The sequence below is a fragment of the Topomyia yanbarensis genome, chromosome 1 (assembly GCF_030247195.1).
Source record: "Topomyia yanbarensis strain Yona2022 chromosome 1, ASM3024719v1, whole genome shotgun sequence".
Classification (NCBI taxonomy): domain Eukaryota; kingdom Metazoa; phylum Arthropoda; class Insecta; order Diptera; family Culicidae; genus Topomyia; species Topomyia yanbarensis.
Window position 1 is genome coordinate 2,409,641 of NC_080670.1, and position 24,381 is coordinate 2,434,021.

Here is a 24,381-nt window from a genome sequence, read left to right on the forward strand (position 1 = left end):
TTTCCAATGTCGGTAACTTCCGAAGGTTCCGGAAGATTCCGTTGTTCCTTTTCTCCAAAATGACGAATATAGGAAGCATAGAAAGCAACTATTCCCTCGAATATATGCAGTATTATTTTTTTCGGAAAGGACCTATCTCGAAATAACATCACAAGGAACCTGCTTACGAAAGCAAAATGAAATTTTCAGCAACGCAAAAAGCCAAAATATTTGATGATGCACTTTTCAGAGCAACTTTTCCAGGATACTACATACGAACCGGGAGGGACGGGGGCTGTAAATATTTTATCGGAACCTATTTCGATATCGGTTGTGATCCCTCCACCTCCACTTCCACCAACCGCTTCGGCGGTCGTCCGAAAGTAGCGTGCGAATTGCGTACTAAAATGCGTGTGGCAATTCGCTTTTCGCGCTAGGGTGTGGGGGATAGATGCCGGTGGTTTGACGACAGCGACGTGTTCATTTTTTTCGGGTCGTGGTGCTTTTTTATTCATAAATTTTTATTTTTGTTTCTTTCGTTTGCTTGGCACTGCGCCTCTGTTTTAGGTGAGGCGTGACTTTCATGATTCGAAGATATATATTTTTGGTTTAGTTTAGTTTGAGGTGAACTTTGAAAGAAAACAAATAGAAGATTTTTTACAAATTACTAAACTGCCACTTTATGCATAATTGTACCAGTAGATTTCAATCTATGAAATTCCCGGTTCGGTCGGACAACACCAAAGAAAACTATCTCAACCTAGATGGATTCATAATCGCTATAAAATAATAAGCAATTATAATCTTTTTTGTTTTGGTGAGTTGACATTTGGAAGATCCAACCTAATAAACTATATTAATCCACCATGATACATCTCTCACTGTTAAAGTAATAACCTTAAATCACACCACCTGACACTGGGGATGGTTAGGGTAAACGTCCATGGTCGAGTAATCAGAATAGCAGAGCCTACTGGATACTAAGCTACACTACTTTTTCAGAATCTCCATGCTACCAGAACATTTTAAATTTCAAAAGCTTCAAAAGTTCTAAAACTCGAGATCTCAAAATCCGAAAAGTCCAAGACTCCGAGCATGTTTAACTGATAAGCTATTTGAAAACTCAAGCTTTCCAAAACACTAAAGTCTAATGCTAATAAAATTTTATTCTATTCGACTGAATAACAATAATAGAGGCATAGATACAACCTAATTAGTACCAAATGTGATTAGTCTGTCTTAAATCGAATACTGTTTGTTGGCCTAAACATTATGTGGTTGTGTTTGTTGGCTCTTTCGGTCAAATGACCCTTTCGGTCAAATGACCCTTTCGGTCAAATGACCCTTTCGGTCAAATGACCCTTTCGGTCAAATGACCCTTTCGGTCAAATGACCCTTTCGGTCAAATGACCCTTTCGCTCAAATGACCCTTTCGCTCAAATGACCCTTTCGCTCAAATGACCCTTTCGCTCAAATGACCCTTTCGCTCAAATGACCCTTTCGCTCAAATGACCCTTTCGCTCAAATGACCCTTTCGCTCAAATGACCCTTTCGCTCAAATGACCCTTTCGCTCAAATGACCCTTTCGCTCAAATGACCCTTTCGCTCAAATGACCCTTTCGCTCAAATAACCCTTTCGCTCAAATGACCCTTTCGCTCAAATGACCCTTTCGCTCAAATGACCCTTTCGCTCAAATGACCCTTTCGCTCAAATGACCCTTTCGCTCAAATGACCCTTTCGCTCAAATGACCCTTTCGCTCAAATGACCCTTTCGCTCAAATGACCCTTTCGCTCAAATGACCCTTTCGCTCAAATGACCCTTTCGCTCAAATGACCCTTTCGCTCAAATGACCCTTTCGCTCAAATGACCCTTTCGCTCAAATGACCCTTTCGCTCAAATGACCCTTTCGCTCAAATGACCCTTTCGCTCAAATGACCCTTTCGCTCAAATGACCCTTTCGCTCAAATGACCCTTTCGGTCAAATGACCCTTTCGGTCAAATGACCCTTTCGGTCAAATGACCCTTTCGGTCAAATGACCCTTTCGGTCAAATGACCCTTTCGGTCAAATGACCCTTTCGGTCAAATGACCCTTTCGGTCAAATGACCCTTTCGGTCAAATGACCCTTTCGGTCAAATGACCCTTTCGGTCAAATGACCCTTTCGGTCAAATGACCCTTTCGGTCAAATGACCCTTTCGTTCAAATGACCCTTTCGGTCAAATGACCCTTTCGGTCAAATGACCCTTTCGGTCAAATGACCCTTTCGGTCAAATGACCCTTTCGGTCAAATGACCCTTTCGGTCAAATGACCCTTTCGGTCAAATGACCCTTTCGGTCAAATGACCCTTTCGGTCAAATGACCCTTTCGGTCAAATGACCCTTTCGGTCAAATGACCCTTTCGGTCAAATGACCCCTTCGGTCAAATGACCCCTTCGGTCAAATGACCCTTTCGGTTAAACGGCGTTCAGGTAAAAGACACATTCGGCGAAACGAGCTAGAATCACGAAGTGACTTTCAATTTGTCCAAAATTTCGTTTGGTATTGTTGGACATTTTTAAGCTAAATCATAAGTTTTGTTTCGACATCAACAAACTAGCGAAAACTTGTAGTATATTGTGACCTACAAACTGTTTTCGAGGTTTTACTGAATTCAAAAAACAGAGAACTAAACCAAACATTTGAAATGCAATAATGCTATGCGTGAAAGATTGACCTTTTTTGTGTGTCTTGCTGTCAATGCAAAATCTTTTGTTTGTGCTCATTGCCTATAAAACAACAGCCCCACTGGTATCTGTTGGACTGTCAGACAACGATAGATACATTCGCCTTTCAACGTTGTCTTACGATGACGATAATATGACGGCGGACTCCCGGAAAACATATACAGTACAATGAACGATATAAGTACTCACTACTCCTAGCGTCTACAATGTTGCATTAATTGATGGAATTTCAATTAAATTACTTTGTTTATAAGTTGGGAATAGCTGCAATGTTACTCTCAGTACAGTCAGTACGTTGTGTAGTTTGTTTCCGCTTTTCATGCTATTTGTGTGACCCATGCCTTCGGCGTAGTAAAATAACATAATTGAATCGCTACTAGAAGCTCTGACACACTGCAAATTGTAGAAATTCAATTGAAAACATCGCTATGACTATATCTAGTCTAGTCTAGTCTACACATATACAGCCAATACATGTAGAGATCCTGGAAAATTGCAGACGTTTGATTATTTTGAACCTTGAATAAGGAAGAAATGTGGACAACCGTACACAACCGTTTCAATTTGATGGGGGTTTGATAAATCGTTGGGAGTGACTTAGCTAAGAGGGTTAATGTCACTCCTTTGGGCCTAGGTTCCTGTGATGGGACAGAGGCATTTAGCTCTGCCCTGGCTAATGAGCCAGGGTTATAGCGCCCTTACTTGCTATGACTGTATAGACCTTTTCGATTCATGAACTATTTCCACACTTGTGGAGTCAGAGGCCTACTTTGATTGAGCACCCACAAGTGTCGTGCTATTACCTCAAATGGCAAGGAAAAACAGCAACACTGCGCTTATCGTGACTTCCAATGCTGGTTGTTCTGGTTCAAATAAAACCTTACCACATTCGCGTTTGAAAGCATTTATTTGTTTTACCTATTTTACGCTGGCTTCCATTATAACGCACGGGAAAATTTTATCCTGGCCATTTTCCACCCTTACGCTATCTAGATGAGGCTTCTCCCATACTCGAACACTAGACAAACGGAAAAGCATCGGATCACGCTCCGCGGGCGATGGCGTGATTGAAGCCCATCAAAAAGGGACAGGTTTGGTTTCGGTGTATTTTTTATGTTCATCCCGTTCACTGTTTATGCATTCGAGTGATGTTTCGGTGGGCGGAAATTTTATGAACGTTTGCTACACTGCGTGAAGCGTGAAATTGCTCGCAATACTGCCGTCATCGTGTGCACAGCGAACGTTTGTGACATTTGTTGGTTGCGTTAAATTTTGATGGACTTGGATGGGACTTTATTTTATAAACCAAATTTCCATGGAATTGGAAAATAGTGCGCATTGTCACGAGATTTATGTAACTGCTTTTTTTCTTCTCACTTGCATTTGGCCTGTTTGTGAAAATGAAGTCGAGCATGACAGTTATTAGGCTTATTTTTGTTTTGTTTGTATTAAGTATATTTTGCTTTTGCAAGTAGATAAAGCCGTGCATGGGTAGATTTTGTTTCGCAGTTACGATGTTCTCGAAAATTCTAGTAGCATTGAGCTTTTTTTTTGGAAAGTTACAACACCGACAAGGTGTTGTTGTACTTCAGCTTACAGATAAAGGAAATATTCATTACACCATGTTACTATCAATTTTGCGGGCTAAACTTAATTCAGAAATAATATTTTTCAGCACCAAACCGAAAAGAGCAAACATAACCGCTGTCATTCGTAACATATCGCCGCCGTGATTTATACAAAGCACCCCTTTGAATCATGGAACCCCGAATGTGGTTGGCTAGCACTAGTCGTCGAATCTAGTTGGCAATGGATTTCGAGGTCTCACACACCACTCGTAGACAACTCGTCTCCAGCTCAACTTTTCCCAAACCAACCCCAACTCCCGGGTAAGGTAACATCTGGCAGCAGAACCCAAAAGCAAGAATTTTTCAATTCTCAACTCAAAGTTTCCCCCGGGCCGAACACGTTTTTGGCTGAAATTATTTCACACTTTTGCACGTCCTGATAAAAGCGGACAAACAGGCCAGCTTCTTCTGCGTATTTGCGGCAGGAATCCTCTGTTTCTTCTATTGGCCTTGGTCACAACGCGTACCGGGAATGGGAAGAAATTTTTTCCGACTGCAGTTAATAACTGCTAGCAAGTTTCACTTCCACGCTCACACATACAGACACTGTGGGTGACAGGTAGGTACGGGGCGGAGCGGAGACAGCAAATGTTCTCACTTTCGCTGTCACTTTTTTGCTGTCCAGGTTTGGATTAGGGCACTGTACCGGCTTGTGCCATGGAAAGTTTTCCAGCGCCAGCTTTGGTTTGGCGAAGCTGTTGAGAAGAAATTATGCAGACTATATTAGCCCCTCGGAACGGGAAAATGTACCGTTGAAAATGATAACATTTATGGTGGAAGATACACACACACACATTTTTGATAGTTAAATCTTTGAATGCGGATTTTTTTCAAAAATGGATCAAAATATGCCACGCGGAAATGGTTTAATTGGCTAACTATTAATTTCCGCAATCACAGTTTTCGGGTCTAGAATACCTTTAGAAATTGAAATAAAAGAAATATTAAATATCAAATATTTAATGAATCAAGATCAATATGAAATATATTCATACGTCTCCCAACCTTTGAACGGAACGGATCGTTATATTTCACAGTGGTGCTCGGTGTGTAAATTTTAGTGAGTCAAGGTCATCCTTTGTTCGTTCGTTAGCAGCCGTTCTGCTGGTGCCGACAGTAAATCCAGTACATTGTTTTCGCTGGTGCGGAACAATCGACGTTGTTTGCAGATAAGTTTTGCTTTATTTTTTTTCCTCGTTTGCTTTCTTTCCTTTTCCCTACTTTTACTCTACCTTGTAATCAAATAATAAGACACATTCCCGTTTATATAACGCTCTGCCCTCGTGCTTAAATGGCCGAGGGCGAAATACCATCTGATGCAATCATGGAAGTCCCTGATCCCCCTAATACTCGCATTGCTCCCCGTATAAAGCAGTACCCAGAAGGTTCCTCTGGGCCATGGGTGGTATATTTTCGGACCGGAGAGAAACCGGTTAATATATTAAAACTTTCTCGAGATCTGACTGCTAATTACCCGGCCGTAACTCAGATAACGCGTGTTCGGGCAAACAAGATACGTGTTCTAGTGAATGATCTCGGCCAGGCAAACGCGATTGCTTGCTGTGAGCGCTTTACGCGGGAATTTAAAGCGTACGTGCCTTGTGTGGCCTGTGAAATCGATGGGGTAGTGTCCGAACCGGGCCTGAAATGCGAAGAACTGTTGGAGCACGGGGTTGGCTGCTTTAAGGACCCCTCACTTGAACAGATTAAGATCTTGGAATGCAAACAATTGTATACCGCAAACACCGAGGGAGGTAAGGCTACCTACTCTCTATCAGGCTCGATTCGGGTGACATTCGCCGGGTCCTCTCTTCCCAACTACATCCTCCTTGACAAGGTTCGCCTACCAGTTCGCCTGTTCGTACCGCGCGTCATGAACTGCAGCAATTGCAAGCAGTTGGGCCACACAGCCACATATTGTGGAAATAAGAAACGATGCGGCAAATGCGAAGGAGAGCATGAGGATGACTCTTGCGACAAACAAACTGAAAAGTGTATTTGCTGCGGGGGCCCTTCACATGCTCTTAAATCATGTCCTGCGTACAAGCAGCGCGGGGATAAAATTAAGCGCTCCCTTAAGGAACGCTCAAGGCGTTCTTATGCAGAAATGCTAAAGAATGCTTCGCCATCTGTCCTGTCCGAAAATCCCTATGCTGGTTTGGCTAACGTTGAGCAAGAATCTGACGACCCACGAGAGGGAACATCTTTGGTTAACCCAGGGGAATCCAGGAAGAGGAGAAATCCAGCCTCCCCTACATTGCCTCGTAAGGGTGCCAAGGTGTCGTCCACTCAGAGTGCGCCATCTACAACCAATAAATCCAACGGAAGTGATGCACAAAAGCCGAAGCAATTTGCTCCAGGACTTGGAAATATTAATTCTAACAAGGAGTACCCACCACTTCCAGGGACATCCAAAACCCCAAGTGTCCCCTTTTTTCAAACAGATACTCAGTCCAGTAGCGGACTAATGAAATTTTCTGACATAGTGGACTTAATTTTCACAGCTTTCAATGTTACTGATCCTCTTAAAAGCCTTCTGATACGTTTTCTCCCTATAGTGCAAACATTTTTGAAGCAGTTGACTACTAAATGGCCCCTCCTTGCAGCGATCGTATCCTTCGATGGCTAAGTCATCGAACGAGGTCACCGATTCGATCACTGTTCTACAGTGGAACAGCAGAAGTATCCTCCCGAAAATCGATTCCTTTAAATTTTTACTAAATAGTTTAAAATGTGATGCTTTCGCATTATGTGAAACTTGGTTAACTTCCGATATAAATCTCAACTTCCACGACTTTAATATAATTCGTCTGGATCGAGAAAACCCCTATGGAGGAGTACTTTTGGGGATCAAAAAGTGCTATTCTTTCAACCGAATTAACCTCCCTTCGACACCAGGCATTGAAATTGTCGCTTGTCAAGTTTTAATCAAAGGTAAAGACCTTTGCATTGCTTCCATCTACATTCCTCCTAGAGCCTCGGTAGGGCACCGAACGCTTTGTAATATCACGGAATCCTTACCGGCACCGCGGCTAGTTCTGGGAGACTTTAACTCGCACGGTACGGTATGGGGCTGTCTTCATGATGATAATAGATCAACATTAATCCAAGATCTTTGCGATAATTTCAACATGACCATCTTAAACACGGGAGAAATGACGCGGATTCCTACACCACCAGCACGCGCAAGCGCGTTGGATTTGTCGCTTTGCTCGACATCGCTACAGTTAGATTGCATGTGGAAGGTGATCCCTGATCCCCACGGTAGCGATCATTTGCCTATCGTGATTTCAATTGCTAACGGTTCAAGACCATCGGAAACAATCAATGTATCGTATGACCTCACACGGAACATTGATTGGAAGAGTTACGCGACCGCGATATCCGTTAAAATCGAATCCACTCAAGAACTTCCTCCGGAGGAAGAGTACAGGTTTTTGGCTGGCTTGATTCTCGACAGTGCGAATCAAGCTCAGACTAAACCAGTACCCAGCGCGAATACCCATAGACGGTCTCCCACCCTGTGGTGGGATAAAGAGTGCTCAGAGCTGTACGCGGAAAAGTCCACTGCATATAAGGCCTTCCGGGAAGACGGGTTACCCGCTAGCTATCAACAGTACGCGTCGTTAGAAAGGCGAATGAAGAGTCTAATGAAAGCCAAAAAACGCAGTTATTGGCGCCGGTTCGTCGACGGGTTAACGAGAGAAACAGCGATGAGCACTCTTTGGGGTACGGCTCGACGTATGCGTAATCATAATAGTACCAACGAGAACGTGGAATATTCAAACCGTTGGATATTCGCTTTCGCCAAGAAGATCTGTCCGGACTCTGTCCCGGTACAGAAAACGTACCGCGCCGCGTCTTCTCACGATACCGCGAACGAAACACCGTTTTCGATGGTGGAGTTCTCACTTGCTCTCTTATCGTGCAACAATAACGCCCCAGGGTTAGACAGAATCAAATTCAACTTGCTGAAGAATCTGCCTGACACTGCAAAAAGGCGCCTGTTGAATTTATTTAACAAGTTTCTTGAGGGTAACATTGTCCCTTATGAATGGAGGCAAGTGAAGGTCATCGCCATCCAAAAACCAGGAAAACCAGCCTCCGACCACAACTCGTATCGGCCGATTGCAATGCTGTCCTGTATTCGGAAGTTGTTCGAGAAAATGATCATGTTTCGCCTCGACAATTGGGTTGAAGCAAATGGCTTACTGTCAGATACACAATTTGGCTTCCGCAAAGGCAAAGGGACGAACGATTGCCTTGCGTTGCTTTCTACAGAAATCCAAATGGCCTATGCTAACAAAGAGCAGATGGCATCAGTCTTCTTGGATATTAAGGGGGCTTTTGACTCAGTTTCTATCAACACTCTGTCAGAGAAGCTGCACCAGCATGGTCTTTCGCCAATTTTAAATAACTTTTTGCTAAACCTGTTGTCTGAAAAGCACATGCACTTTTCGCATGGCGATTTAACAACATCGCGATTTAGCTACATGGGTCTTCCCCAGGGCTCATGTCTAAGTCCCCTGCTCTACAATTTCTACGTGAATGACATTGACGATTGTCTTGCCAATTCATGCACGCTAAGGCAACTTGCAGACGACGGGGTGGTCTCTGTTACAGGGCCCAAAGCTGCCGACTTGCAAGGACCATTACAAAATACCTTGGACAATTTGTCTGCTTGGGCTCTTCAGCTGGGTATTGAGTTCTCCACGGAGAAAACTGAGTTGGTTGTTTTTTCTAGGAAACGTGAGCCGGCGCAACTCCAGCTTTTAATAATGGGTGCAACGATCAACCAGGTTTTCACATTTAAATATCTCGGGGTCTGGTTCGACTCTAAAGGTACCTGTGGATGTCACATTAGGTATCTGAAACAGAAATGCCAACAAAGGATCAATTTTCTCCGAACAATAACTGGAACATGGTGGGGTGCTCACCCAGGAGACCTGATCAGGTTGTACCAAACAACGATATTGTCGGTGATGGAGTACGGGTGTTTCTGTTTCCGCTCCGCTGCGAACATACACTTCATCAAACTAGAGAGAATCCAGTATCGTTGCTTGCGCATTGCCTTGGGTTGCATGCACTCGACCCATACGATGAGTCTCGAAGTGCTGGCGGGCGTTCTTCCGCTAAAAAATCGATTTTGGGAACTCTCATATCGATTGCTCATCCGATGCGACATTCTGAACCCGTTGGTAATTGAAAACTTCGAGAGGCTCGTCGAGCTTAATTCTCAAACCCGATTTATGGCCTTGTACTTCGACTACATGGCACAGAGCATTAATCCTTCTGCATATACTCCCAACCGTGTTCGTTTGCTAGATACTTCTGATTCTACTGTATTCTTCGACACATCCATGAAGGAAGAGATTCGTGGAATCCCGGACCATATACGCCCGCAGGTGATCCCCAATATATTTTATAATAAATTCCGAGAAGTCGACTGCGACAAAATGTTTTACACTGACGGATCAAATCTCGATGGGTCCACTGGCTTCGGTATCTTCAACAATACTATCACCGCTTCATTCAAGCTCAATGATCCCGCTTCAGTTTACGTCGCAGAGTTAGCTGCAATTCAGTACACCCTTGGGATCATCGACACTCTGCCCACAGATCACTACTTCATCGTTTCGGACAGCCTCAGCTCTATCGAGGCTCTTCGTGCGGTGAAGCCTAAAAAGCAATTACCGTATTTTCTGGGGAAGATACAGGAGTCCTTGTGTACGTTATCTGAAAAATCTTATCAGATTACCTTTGTTTGGGTCCCCTCTCATTGTTCTATCCCGGGCAATGAAAAGGCCGACTCATTAGCAAAGGTGGGCGCATTAAATGGTGACATATACGAAAGACCAATCTGCTTCAATGAATTTTTTAGTATTTGTCGTCAGAGGACGCTCAACAGTTGGCAAACCTCGTGGAGCAATGGGGAACTTGGACGATGGCTACATTCGATTATCCCAAAGGTATCAACGAAGCCTTGGTTCGGGGGGATGGATGTGGGTCGGGATTTTATTCGTGTAATGTCCCGACTTATGTCCAATCACTACACCATGGATGCGCATTTGCGGCGTATTGGGCTTGCGGAGAGTAGTCTGTGCGCTTGTGACGAGGGCTATCACGACATCGAACACGTTGTCTGGGTGTGCGCCGGGTATTGTGACGCCAGGTCTCAGTTAAAGGAATCCCTTCGGGCCCGAGGTAGACCACCCAATGTACCAGTCCGAGATATGCTGGCAACTCGTGATTTCCCCTATATGTCCCTTATTTATACCTTCATAAAAACGATAAATATCCCAATTTAGCCCCTCTCTTTTATTTCTCGTTTTTAGAGTTTCCTCCTGCCTTGTGGAACCGATCAGCTCCAGAGTGCCACTATGTAACCGCCGTCGCCCTTACCACTACGCCTGCATAGAAGGAAACTGAAGCGAGAGCGACTCGAGGTCCGATGACTTTTGAAGGATTCCCCGCGGGTCCGAAGAATACCATCCGCCAATCCGGTACTCGACGACTTACTAGACTGAGGCGCAAATTTGATACGCTGATCTCCTCCCCCCCCCCCCCCGCCGTTCGAGCGAAAGTTGCAAGTTTTGCTCTTCTTTCCCTGTCTCTCCCCTGTCTTTGATACAACTGCTGCTACACTGATGCGGAAATAAGCCACCCTTTGAATATCTTGACCAAGCATAAGTTTTAGTTAAAAAATTCAAATTAGTATTCTGTATTCCTAGTTTTAAGATAGCTATAATTTTTACTCTTTATTGAAACTCTTGTCCTCCATCTTGTAAATAGAATTGAATCCCTAGTTTTAAGATTTCTGTGAAATTTCTCATAAATATTTGTTCCCCCTTTTGTGTACTAAACTATATTGTTAGTTTTAAGATAACCGTAAAATATTTCGTAAAATACTATTACTCCCCCTCTTGTATATCAAAGTGAATCCCTTGTTTTAAATTTTTTTCATAAAAAAATCTTTTGGCCCTCTTTTGTATATTGAATCTTATTTCTAGTCTTAAGATAGCTGTAAACTTTCTTTCCTTTGTAAAAAAAAATATTTCAACATTGTAACCTCCTAGTTTTAAGATATCCAAAAAGTAAAAACAAAAGCATTTGGCACCGCCAAGCTAACGCATTTGTGCCTATCAAATAAACGAAATGAATAAAAAAAAAAAAAAATATGAAATATAGAATATATTATAGAAAGAAAATAGTAGAATATGAAACAAAGAATATAGAATATATTCTTATCCGTTACCCACGTGCAATAGGGGAAACCACGGAGAGTTGAAACAGAGGAGAGTTCAAACAAAACCAATTTCTAGCAAAACCATACCGTTCGGACTTTTTCAAAAATGCGTTGGTTAAACATATAGGAAGGATGTACAACAAAAGCACTTTGGTGAGATTTCTAATGGCATGGTTTCGCTAGCAATGAGCGTTGTTCGAACACTCCTTTGTTTCAATTTTCTGCCATATGCTGACAGGGAAGTCTACAAATAAAAACCGTCTATATTCCATGTTTGGAGCAGCTTGAAACAGCACACAGTGTCGCCTAGCCGGACAAAACCTCAAAATTTTATTTTTGATTTTTCATGATTTAACATTTTTCTCTGTATCTTAACAGGTTGAATAGAGTCTTCTCGAAATATTAAGTCCCGAGGACGATAGTTCGATTTTTTACATGACTTCAAAGGTGAAATAGATAATGAATTCTGATGAAAACAATTTTCAAACATAAGTTATTCAAATGAATATATCTTTTTAGTTAAGATTCCGATTGGGATCAAACTGATTTCATGTGAAAGGTTATTTGCTGGACCTATAGCTGCCATTCGATTTAGTCGATACAAGCCTTTCTTCTCGCTCAGACATGAAAAACAAATAATAAATCGAGCAATAGTTTAAAGTTATAATGTTCAAAGTGGCTGTACTTTTTTTTGAAACGGTTCGGAAGATCGGTTGTTGTTCACGATTCATGAAAATTAGTGCACTTTCCGAAAATGAATATCTTGTTTTGCCCCTTTCTGCCCCGAGTTATGAAAAAAAGGTGATTTTTCATGATACGTCTGAAGGAGACGCATGGTAGCCTTTGACTACCCAGGGTTCGCAATATAATTTATAGATGTGTCTTATCATTATCAACAATTGAAAAAATGTGAATTCTGCAAAAAAATTCGCCGCGCCTAATTTTTTGAAAATGAATTTTTGGAATTAGAGCACTTTATATTCGAAAATGTTGAATTTTCGAACCACCCTAAGTGCCAAAATTTTGAGGTAATAAAAAACAAAAAAATAAACATCAAATATGAATTCAGCGTCACAAAATTACCCTAATGTGAAGTTTTCATCAAATTCGGGCCACTTTTGAGGTTTTGTCCGACTTTTGTATGGAAGGTGATCACTGTGCAGCGTCTGGCCCAGAACGGGCGGTTGAACGAGAAATGTGGTGCTTCGTCTGCTATATCGAAGTTGACAGATCCGCTGCGAGGCTAGGTATCGCAGCGCTGCACAGTATCGCCTAGCCGGACAAAATCTCAAAATTTTATTTTGGATTTTTTGGATTTGGGTCAGGATTCTTGACCTGGGGGTCAGGATTCATGACCTGGGGGTCAGGATTCTTGACCTGGGGGTCAGGATTCTTGACCTGGGGGTCAGGGTTCTTGACCTGGGGGTCAGGATTCTTGACCTGGGGGTCAGGATTCTTGATCTGGGGGTCAGGATTCTTGACCTGGGGGTCAGGGTTCTTGACCTGGGGGTCCGGATTCTTGACCTGGGGGTCAGGATTCTTGACCTGGGGGTCAGGATTCTTGACCTGGGGGTCAGGATTCTTGATCTGGGGGTCAGGATTCTTGACCTGGGGGTCAGGATTCTTGACCTGGGGGTCAGGATTCTTGACCTGGGGGTCAAGATTCTTGACCTGGGGGTCAGGATTCTTGACCTGGGGGTCAGGATTCTTGACCTGGGGGTCAGGATTCTTGACCTGGGGGTCAGGATTCTTGACCTGGGGGTCAGGATTCTTGACCTGGGGGTCAGGATTCTTGACCTGGGGGTCAGGGTTCTTGACCTGGGGGTCCGGATTCTTGACCTGGGGGTCAGGATTCTTGACCTGGGGGTCAGGATTCTTGACCTGGGGGTCAGGATTCTTGACCTGGGGGTCAGGATTCTTGACCTGGGGGTCAGGATTCTTGACCTGGGGGTCAGGGTTCTTGACCTGGGGGTCAGGATTCTTGACCTGGGGGTCAGGATTCTTGACCTGGGGGTCAGGAATCTTGACTTGGGGGATTCTTGACCTGGGGGTCAGGATTCTTGACCTGGGGGTCAGGATTCTTGACCTGGGGGTCAGGATTCTTGACCTGGGGGTCAGGATTCTTGACCTGGGGTTCAGGATTCTTGACCTGGGGTTCAGGATTCTTGACCTGGGGGTCAGGATTCTTGACCTGGGGGTCAGGATTCTTGACCTGGGGGTCAGGATTCTTGACCTGGGGGTCAGGATTCTTGACCTGGGGGTCAGGATTCTTGACCTGGGGGTCAGGATTCTTGACCTGGGGGTCAGGATTCTTGACCTGGGGGTCAGGATTCTTGACCTGGGGGTCAGGATTCTTGACCTGGGGGTCAGGATTCTTGATCTGGGGGTCAGGATTCTTGACCTGGGGGTCAGGGTTCTTGACCTGGGGGTCAGGGTTCTTGACCTGGGGGTCCGGATTCTTGACCTGGGGGTCCGGATTCTTGACCTGGGGGTCAGGATTCTTGACCTGGGGGTCAGGATTCTTGACCTGGGGGTCAGGATTCTTGACCTGGGGGTCAGGATTCTTGACCTGGGGGTCAGGATTCTTGACCTGGGGGTCAGGATTCTTGACCTGGGGGTCAGGATTCTTGACCTGGGGGTCAGGATTCTTGACCTGGGGGTCAGGATTCTTGACCTGGGGGTCAGGATTCTTGACCTGGGGGTCAGGATTCTTGCCTTGGGGGTCAGGATTCTTGACCTGGGGGTCAGGATTCTTGATTTGGGGGTCAGGATTCTTGATTTGGGGGTCAGGATTCTTGACCTGGGGGTCAGGATTCTTGACCTGGGGGTCAGGATTCTTGACCTGGGGGTCAGGATTCTTGACCTGGGGGTCAGGATTCTTGACCTGGGGGTCAGGATTCTTGACCTGGGGGTCCGGATTCTTGACCTGGGGGTCCGGATTCTTGACCTGGGGGTCAGGATTCTTGACCTGGGGGTCAGGATTCTTGACCTGGGGGTCAGGATTCTTGACCTGGGGGTCAGGATTCTTGACCTGGGGGTCAGGATTCTTGACCTGGGGGTCAGGATTCTTGACCTGGGGGTCAGGATTCTTGACCTGGGGGTCAGGATTCTTGACCTGGGGGTCAGGATTCTTGACCTGGGGGTCAGGATTCTTGACCTGGGGGTCAGGATTCTTGACCTGGGGGTCAGGATTCTTGACCTGGGGGTCAGGATTCTTGACCTGGGGGTCCGGATTCTTGACCTGGGGGTCAGGATTCTTGACCTGGGGGTCAGGATTCTTGACCTGGGGGTCAGGATTCTTGACCTGGGGGTCAGGATTCTTGACCTGGGGGTCAGGATTCTTGACCTGGGGGTCAGGATTCTTGACCTGGGGGTCAGGATTCTTGACCTGGGGGTCAGGATTCTTGACCTGGGGGTCAGGATTCTTGACCTGGGGGTCAGGATTCTTGACCTGGGGGTCAGGATTCTTGACCTGGGGGTCAGGATTCTTGACCTGGGGGTCAGGATTCTTGACCTGGGGGTCAGGATTCTTGACCTGGGGGTCAGGATTCTTGACCTGGGGGTCAGGATTCTTGACCTGGGGGTCAGGATTCTTGACCTGGGGGTCAGGATTCTTGACCTGGGGGTCAGGATTCTTGACCTGGGGGTCAGGATTCTTGACCTGGGGGTCAGGATTCTTGACCTGGGGGTCAGGATTCTTGACCTGGGGGTCAGGATTCTTGACCTGGGGGTCAGGATTCTTGACCTGGGGGTCAGGATTCTTGACCTGGGGGTCAGGATTCTTGACCTGGGGGTCAGGATTCTTGACCTGGGGGTCGGGATTCTTGACCTGGGGGTCGGGATTCTTGACCTGGGGGTCGGGATTCTTGACCTGGGGGTCAGGATTCTTGACCTGGGGGTCAGGATTCTTGACCTGGGGGTCAGGATTCTTGACCTGGGGGTCAGGATTCTTGACCTGGGGGTCAGGATTCTTGACCTGGGGGTCAGGATTCTTGACCTGGGGGTCAGGATTCTTGACCTGGGGGTCAGGATTCTTGACCTGGGGGTCAGGATTCTTGACCTGGGGGTCAGGATTCTTGACCTGGGGGTCAGGATTCTTGACCTGGGGGTCAGGATTCTTGACCTGGGGGTCAGGATTCTTGACCTAGGGGTCAGGATTCTTGACCTAGGGGTCAGGATTCTTGACCTGGGGGTCAGGATTCTTGACCTGGGGGTCAGGATTCTTGACCTGGGGGTCAGGATTCTTGACGTGGGGGTCAGGATTCTTGACCTGGGGGTCCGGATTCTTGACCTGGGGGTCAGGATTCTTGACCTGGGGGTCAGGATTCTTGACCTGGGGGTCAGGATTCTTGACCTGGGGGTCAGGATTCTTGACCTGGGGGTCAGGATTCTTGACCTGGGGGTCAGGATTCTTGACCTGGGGGTCAGGATTCTTGACCTGGGGGTCAGGATTCTTGACCTGGGGGTCAGGATTCTTGACCTGGGGGTCAGGATTCTTGACCTGGGGGTCAGGATTCTTGACCTGGGGGTCAGGATTCTTGACCTGGGGGTCAGGATTCTTGACCTGGGGGTCAGGATTCTTGACCTGGGGGTCAGGATTCTTGACCTGGGGGTCAGGATTCTTGACCTGGGGGTCAGGATTCTTGACCTGGGGGTCAGGATTCTTGACCTGGGGGTCAGGATTCTTGACCTGGGGGTCAGGATTCTTGACCTGGGGGTCAGGATTCTTGACCTGGGGGTCAGAATTCTTGACCTGGGGGTCAGGATTCTTGACCTGGGGGTCAGGATTCTTGACCTGGGGGTCAGGATTCTTGACCTGGGGGTCAGGATTCTTGACCTGGGGGTCAGGATTCTTGACCTGGGGGTCAGGATTCTTGACCTGGGGGTCAGGATTCTTGACCTGGGGGTCAGGATTCTTGACCTGGGGGTCAGGATTCTTGACCTGGGGGTCAGGATTCTTGATTTGGGGGTCAGGATTCTTGACCTGGGGGTCAGGATTCTTGACCTGGGGGTCCGGATTCTTGACCTGGGGGTCAGGATTCTTGACCTGGGGGTCAGGATTCTTGACCTGGGGGTCAGGATTCTTGACCTGGGGGTCAGGATTCTTGACCTGGGGGTCAGGATTCTTGACCTGGGAGTCAGGATTCTTGACCTGGGGGTCAGGATTCTTGACCTGGGGGTCAGGATTCTTAACCTGGGGGTCAGGATTCTTGACCTGGGGGTCAGGATTCTTGACCTGGGGGTCAGGATTCTTGACCTGGGGGTCAGGATTCTTGACCTGGGGGTCCGGATTCTTGACCTGGGGGTCCGGATTCTTGACCTGGGGGTCAGGATTCTTGACCTGGGGGTCAGGATTCTTGACCTGGGGGTCAGGATTCTTGACCTGGGGGTCAGGATTCTTGACCTGGGGGTCAGGATTCTTGACCTGGGGGTCAGGATTCTTGACCTGGGGGTCAGGATTCTTGACCCTGACCCTGGGGCTGAGATTCTTGACCCTGAGACCAGAATTCTCGATCTTGGGGTCAGAATTCTTGACGCTGGGGCTAAGGTTCTTGACCTTAGGGTCAGGTTTCTTGGCCCGTGGGGCAATATTCTTGACTCTGGAGCAGGAGTCTTGGCTCTAGGGCAAGGATTCTTAACCCTAGTGCCTAGAACAACTGGTAACCTGGCCACCACCTTTAAAAATTTTGACGTTGTCAAGGTTGTCAAAGCTACCCCAATCGATTGAATACAAAAACGATGTTATACATTGTTTAACTCAATATGTAAGGACAGGGATGTCAGTTGCCTGGTTGAAAACCATTCTGCTTATCTTAAACATCGAGTTTAAATCACGATTGTGAGTAATCATTTTGGGTTTCCCACTTTGCCTACTCATGACAAGCACAGTGCGTTCAAAACACGATATAATTCATTATGAAAAGCTAAATACTATTTAATCACGCACTGCCTACTGTCTGGCACAGTCACGTTGTTCGCGTATATTCGACCGTCAGCAAAATTTGACAAATCCAAGCCTGCACCCCACCTCTAAGCTAGACGACAAAGGGTTTATCAAAATACACTTTGCATGTTCGTTCAAATCCCGTTTCACCAATCCATCGCCTGCTGCGATGGCACAATTATTCAGATCCACCGCTTGTGGTACCTTTTGGACGGGGTGATCCTTCTTTGAACAGATTATTTTTTCCAGATACGGCCCTTCGAGAAACATTCCCAGACGATGTGACGTAGACGGAATGTTTGCGTGTTTCTGCTGACCGATTCTGTCGGATTGTTTGAAACGAGAGCACCACCAATGGAGCCGAGAATGGGACGGAAGTTTCGCTAGTTCATGCCGGTCGTTAGTGGGTTTTTTTTTCTTCTATGGCATCCGAGTAAGTGAATGGATTCGATTCCTACACGTAATACCAGACAGACGGAAGCATTCAAAAGGAACTTAGGCAAGCCGTTGGGAAAAGTCCTGCATCGGAAAGTCATTTATCACAACTTTCGAAACCGACGAGAAAAGTCTTTTCAAAGGAAGCCAATTGGTACAAAGGCTATCGAATCATCGGTTCTAACTGTGAAAGTGTCTTTTGAGGAGGTGGAAGAGAGTTGAATACAACTCCTGTAATTTGTGTATATGTTTGCATAAATTTCGGGGTGGTTTTTAAATTGTTTAATAAAATATCGTCCAGAAACCGTGAAACCTGTTTCGTTGGAAAGAATGCCATATTACCCCACGCTACTCTACCCGATTCGAATTCCGTTCGCTACATGACCGTCGGCAATCGTGGAATATTTTCGCCTTCACCATTGACTCAGTAAACTACCGTTTTATCAGCTCGATCTGACTACTGACTTTTCAGACCGCCGCATCGTTGCTAGTGAACGAACGGTGAAGCGAAGGACCGAACAGGGACAACGTGACCGCGGTCACCAAAGTCAGACGGCAGCCTAGAGGGTTAAGAGTCGAGAATCATGTTGCAACCGTCACCCTCCCGAAGACTAAAAGACATTGACTTCTGATCCCGGCGGCGAAGCGGGACAATAGAAGTGGACAATTAAACGATGTGATCAAAATTCTGCTGTCGTCGAAAAAAACGCGAGCCATTTCGCCCGGGGGAGCTTATCGAACGAAGCTTTTCTAGGTCGAGTGGTCAGAATGATTGCGGTCCAGTTGGTTTGGTTTAAAATGTGGTACGAAACAGGATCGGTGTTTATGGCAAATTGCATAAATTTTGGCGGGATGATGTCGTTTTTATTGCGCTTGTTGCATGCATTACGGAGATAGAAGAATATGTTAAAAACAATAAAATTTATCTCTGGAAAGCTATCGGAGAAACAACGTACTCTGGGAAGGGAAATGCAATTTCCTCTGTCAATTATATGGACCGTGTTGTGCCCGAGATATTGTCTCCGGATACGAACCATGACTGCCGGAGGAAACGGCAGTATAAATAGAAGTAAGAAGGTACAGACTAAGAAAGGGAGCTTGTATTATCTTTCCTGGAAGAACAATCAAAGTGAGAAAACAGTCATGATTTGATTGAATTTATTGACTTCCGTGGAATGGCTTCCGATGAATAGCCCTAGGATAGTGGAAGTAGTCCCGCGAGATCGTGTCTTTGGGGAGAAAAAAAAATCTACCAGCAAGGATAACGAGAATGAATAGGAATGGATTTGATTGATTTTGGTTTTGTTCTTGAGACGAAAAAATTTGTTAGTGATTTTGGCAACACTTCAATTAATTATGCTTCTATGTTTATCTAATAAGAGATTAAGATTACCAGTGATGCCAACATAAACGATAGAAACGTATGCTCAATTTGGGAAATCTGGAAACACGGTACTTTCGAACAAAAATTTCTCGAAAGAATTTCCGAACGTATTTGCCGTCGGACTTTTGAAATGTGGGGCTGTTGATATCTGAGAAGATTTGGACTCCTGAATTCTTCAGTTCATGAGCACTTGGGATTTGGAGATGCTAGGGCTCTTCAATTGCTGGACGCTTTATCTCTGGATCTTTATGTTTCTTTGACTCATGGATTTTGTAAAGTTTTGACCTTAGAACTTTCCAATTTTCGATTTACTGAATTCTTCGTATATTCTTGCAGCTTGGGGATTTTAAACTTTAGTACTTTTAGTCTTCTCGATTCCAAAGGTGTTCCTGCTCCATAATGCTCTCGATAAGATTAGGTAAAACTTTTTTTTTGTCAAGCGGCCCTGTCAAATACATAACAAAGAAATAAACGAAAATTTTCAACTTTTTACACCATAGTGAAGCAAAAATATTTGTCGTTCGAGTGCCGAAAAATACGGCTTATCGATTCTTTAGTTTTACGATCGCCCTCTAAACAGTAAATGTCAGTCCAAGCAACCGAGCGTTGAAATCGATAAAATCGAATGTTTGACAGGGGTAAAATCTCCGATATTGTGACCACGTGGCAAAACATGCCAGAAACACGTCGGCACTAGACCAGACAAAATAAGCACATCCTGTGTGTAGATAGATGCATGCAAGCACCGGCAGGACGACAGGGCTATTAAAGCTGATGTAGCTTCCGTCCGGTTGCTACTTCTGTGTCTATCCTACTGGTGCTCAGTCTGGTCTGCAAAGTTCTGGACCATAAAAACTGCCATGGCTTGGCTTATGGAGCGCTAAAAGATGGAGAGATGCTTCTTTAAAGCAAATAATAATAAAATTTTCATCTTTCCGACACTCTTCCCCTCCCTGTTTGGACTGCGAATTAGAGCAACTTCTGGAGGTTTTGTGTGTGCACGGATGCAATCTTCTCGTATGCTGAGACTAGTAACCTAATGGTTTGCAAAGAAATTTTCCTCCGCCAGCTGGGGGTTGTTTATTCGAGAAGGTTGCTCGTTTTCCTGCCAGAAATTTCATTGCCTTCGAAGAAGGACATCCATTTGACTTGAAAGACAGGCGACGGATCTGGTTGACAGAAAACGGCCGTAGGAATCATGTTTATGTAGGAAAGGAAAATCGGAAACGAGACCCATTTTTCCCTGGATGATTTTTCTCCTCGCTTTGACAAAGTAAACAAATGGAAAAATAAACAACAAAACTTACCCCATTTTTTTCGCACACTCCACCGGCATTCTTCAAATCGCCGGTCCACGCCAACCCGAGGGTGCCCATCTCGAAGTCGCGATACGTGAACATGTACGCCAGGCAGAATGCATCGTAGTCTTCCTCTGGAATGGGCAGAAAATTAAACATGTTTTAGTTTAAATCAGAATCTGTTGAATTCATGCGTTTTTGGTTCGGTAATCAGAAGTTTTTGATTTAAACAGCGAGATTAATGAAAATGTTATACTATTACAAGCGACCGTCAGCAAAAGATTACAAACTATATGATAGTTCTGTGGAATCCTATTATTTCTCCGAGAGGAGTAAGAGTAAAGAGAAACTGGACGCACTGATTTCAAGCGATGTTTTTTGTTGTTATTGTATTTTTTGTCATTTATTTATTATCTCCATCATAATTAAATATAATCACACAATAACAATACTTCTTAAGTACTAGATAGGAGTTGTTTATTTAACTCGATAGGTAGTTGTTTTAACAGTAGTCAAGGTAGATTTACCTTCATTCTTTTCATAACTATTGTACATACGGGGAACGTGCCATTTAAGCCAATATATTCTGATTCCTGATATCTAATTACACTCAAGATTTTGACATTGAATTACCCAGATGAAGGCACTGTTAGGTGATAAACTCTTTCATTACTGAATATTATAAGTCAATCACTTTTCAAACTACACCGGTGAAGCGTCTTGCGAAAACAAAAACGCTATACGCGAAAGTAGGGTCACCGACTGTAGAACAGTAGGCCATGCCCTCGCAAACCATCCAACAAACGTCACTTTAGATATTCCAGTCCAAATTTCAGTTTAAAAATCCCGTTCCGTGCGAAGAAAAATTACAAAACAACGAAAAAAAAATCATCATGAACACGTACTGCGGCTGTCCGGTAATCCGCGTAGTACCCCCGTTCTGCCATCAAACCTATCAGCAGTGCACCATTCTGGACGGCCCACCCCGGATCCCGGTGAAATGTCCAAAGCCGCCGTGTCGGTCGTTGTTTCGAAAGTTTTTCCTCCGGGGTGACATCCCGATATCTCGCTACTACGGACCGAAGGCGTACCAGAAGTTCATCAATTGGCACGTTCCGCCGAACAAGTTGATGTACCAGCTCTATCTTCCGTTGTTTTTCGATGGGTAGGTGGTAGAAGACACCACTTCCGAAAACTGAAGCAGGTGATGAAGATGGGAGCTAATGTTTTTATTTTTTTTCCGATCTCATGTGCAGGTTGTGTGAACGTACTTTTCCCTATCGAGAGTTTGCCCGGCACGGTGTACGGGATATGATTGCGGCTGCCACGGAAAAACAGGTACCGAAAAATTTCCATCACTTTTGAACCTTTCAGATTCCAGCGTAATTAATTCGATTCCGGTTGGACACATCCAGCTTCTCATATCTTCAGCACTACTAATATCACCGAATGTAGGCTTGCGTTCCCACCGGTGGGAAAAGTGAACTCGAATATAGTACCCAAAACGAGGACTAATCAAGCAACGGGTCAACATCAGCTCCCCTAGATGGAGGGTTGTTATTCCTGGAATAGGTCAGTTGGTTTGTCGGTTGGTTGGCCAGTCTTTCGGTGGCATAGGTGTGCGAGCAATAATAAATCAAAATTCCCAGTGCTAAACAGGGGGGCCTCGGTTGCTTTTTCCGGCACAGGTCACCATCCGGCGTCGGTTGGAATAGGGACGGGGAGTGGTAGCACATGAAAACCGTGTATTTTGGTGTTTTCCCAAGGTAATCCGTATTCTGACGGTCGGATGTGTTTGCGCTTCATGTTATGACGGATTAATTCCCGGGATTGTTGGAGGTGCGAACTACGGTGAGATTCGATAGACGACTTTGTTTTTCATTTGTAGGTTAATATTTTGTTCGGGGTATTTTCGTCCGACAGCATCAAACACCACATCACCACTGGGAATGGCTGCAAAATAGTACATCTGTGTAGATGCGAGTAATCCATCTCCAGTTAATGTACTGCAAATTTTGTCGGCATTATGCTTTTACGGGTTTTCCATTTTTTTGTGCGGTTTGAATATGCAGCCATCTCTGGATTATGTTTTTTTGCAACTGCACTTTTCCATATGTTCTCGGATTATTTATTACTTACAACCGTAGACTGCTCCAGTTTACATTCTTTTTACTCTTTCCTTAAAAGTTCAGAACTGAATCGGACTTTCAGTGAGAGATTTCTTAGCAACGAGGAGCTTATCAAAATAGTAGTACACAAACTCCAACGGAAATAAAATTTTTATAACATCTTTATCAAAGAAAATAATTTCATCGCCTTGTTCCTTCTTGAAAGATGATGAATTTCCAAATTTTAGTGATTGATTTTTTTCTTTTAAATTAATCGAAAGACGGTTGGTAGAAATGGACAAACTAAGTGATAGAGGTGTATATTGTCGTGCGATTTTTTTTTGTGATCTCTCATGAAGCTACAACTACAACCATTTCAACTTCCAGCACGTTTCGCGAGATGTTAGCTTTGCTCTGGTGTTAGCTCAAATTCAAGCCATCCTGTCTTTTCCCGAGAATATTGCCGATTTATCGCCAGCAAGAGAGAAAGAGCATTCGACACTCCAAATGCAATAATCTTCAACCAGTCTCTTGTCCCCAACTGTTTTCCTGTTGTCTTGGAACTAGCTTGTTATTCCAGTTCATAAGTTTAGCATCCATAATGTTGAGAACTATCACCCCATCTCCCTATTCTGGCGATATTTTAACCTACTAGCACACAAATCAGCAAAAGAAAAACGATCTACTGAAAGATTGACTTTAATTTGGTAAATATGCAGAATGTCACTGAAAAATTTTGAAAAATATTAGACGAATTCAATTCTTAACCTTCGCACATAATTGAAAAGTCGTCATTCACTCAGACAAGACCATGCGTATTCCCCACGCGCATTAAATACCCAGTGGATTAGTTTCCTAGTTGGTCAAATAAACGCTAAATAAACAAAAAAATAGTTTGTTCAGTCTAAAGAAATGTCAACTCGATTGGTATCAACCGGCGAGTACGTGTTTCCTTCCAGTGCCTTCAAAACAAAGAACATTTGAAATTACATACGACAAAATATGTGCACTTTAGAATGTAACGAAATGAAAGCTGCTCAATTATTTGCATTAAAATAAGATCGGAAAAAAGTTGTATAATCGAGGTGGACCATTTTAAAAGATAGCACCCCTGATGAATCAGTTTATAAAAATAAATCATAATGGACGCGGACGAAAATAGCTTACCACCGCCTTTTAATCGAACAGAAACTGAAATTGAATGTATTAATTTGTATTAATTTGTAAAACTAGATGTTTTTTGGAAAAATCATCGTCCTAGAGTGAGAGTAGAAGGACACAAATTTAAGCATGAAATGTAGAAGGAAATTTAAGTGGAAGTGCTATGAGAACACTTTTCATAAGGGACCGACATGCAATTATTTTTAAAATGGGACAAGTTCGATATAAAGAGCCGGTATCTAAGGTTTAGATAGTGGAATAGCCTCTCTGACTTCGGTGATAGGCACTTAGTGCTGACAGAGACCGACAGAAAACTAACATGAAAAAAGCGCTAAATAATTGAGGTTAACCCTTCAGAAGTCGCACTTATGGCCCACTGAACGAGCAGCCGCTGGTGTCTTAAGACGATTTCGCTAGATTTTCAGAGCAGCGTGCACTCAGTGCACTAGCGCGGCTGCCGGAAGGTTAAGAA

General features: G+C 44.6%; 2 protein-coding genes across 2 annotated transcripts in view; one reads left to right on the forward strand and one right to left on the reverse strand.

The window, feature by feature from the left end:
- Positions 1–24,381, reverse strand: part of LOC131693338 (uncharacterized) — a 105,614-nt gene that overhangs the window by 39,104 nt on the left and 42,129 nt on the right. The window contains exon 3 of the mRNA XM_058981076.1: positions 20,650–20,774. Coding sequence (XP_058837059.1) covers positions 20,650–20,774 — 125 coding nt within the window. The remainder of the gene's footprint in view (positions 1–20,649; positions 20,775–24,381) is intronic.
- Positions 21,405–24,381, forward strand: part of LOC131676592 (parkin coregulated gene protein-like) — a 38,026-nt gene continuing 35,049 nt past the window's right edge. Inside the window, exons 1-2 of the mRNA XM_058955736.1 lie at positions 21,405–21,805; positions 21,897–21,978. Of these exons, the coding sequence (XP_058811719.1) occupies positions 21,534–21,805; positions 21,897–21,978 (354 nt within the window). The 5' untranslated portion in view covers positions 21,405–21,533. The remainder of the gene's footprint in view (positions 21,806–21,896; positions 21,979–24,381) is intronic.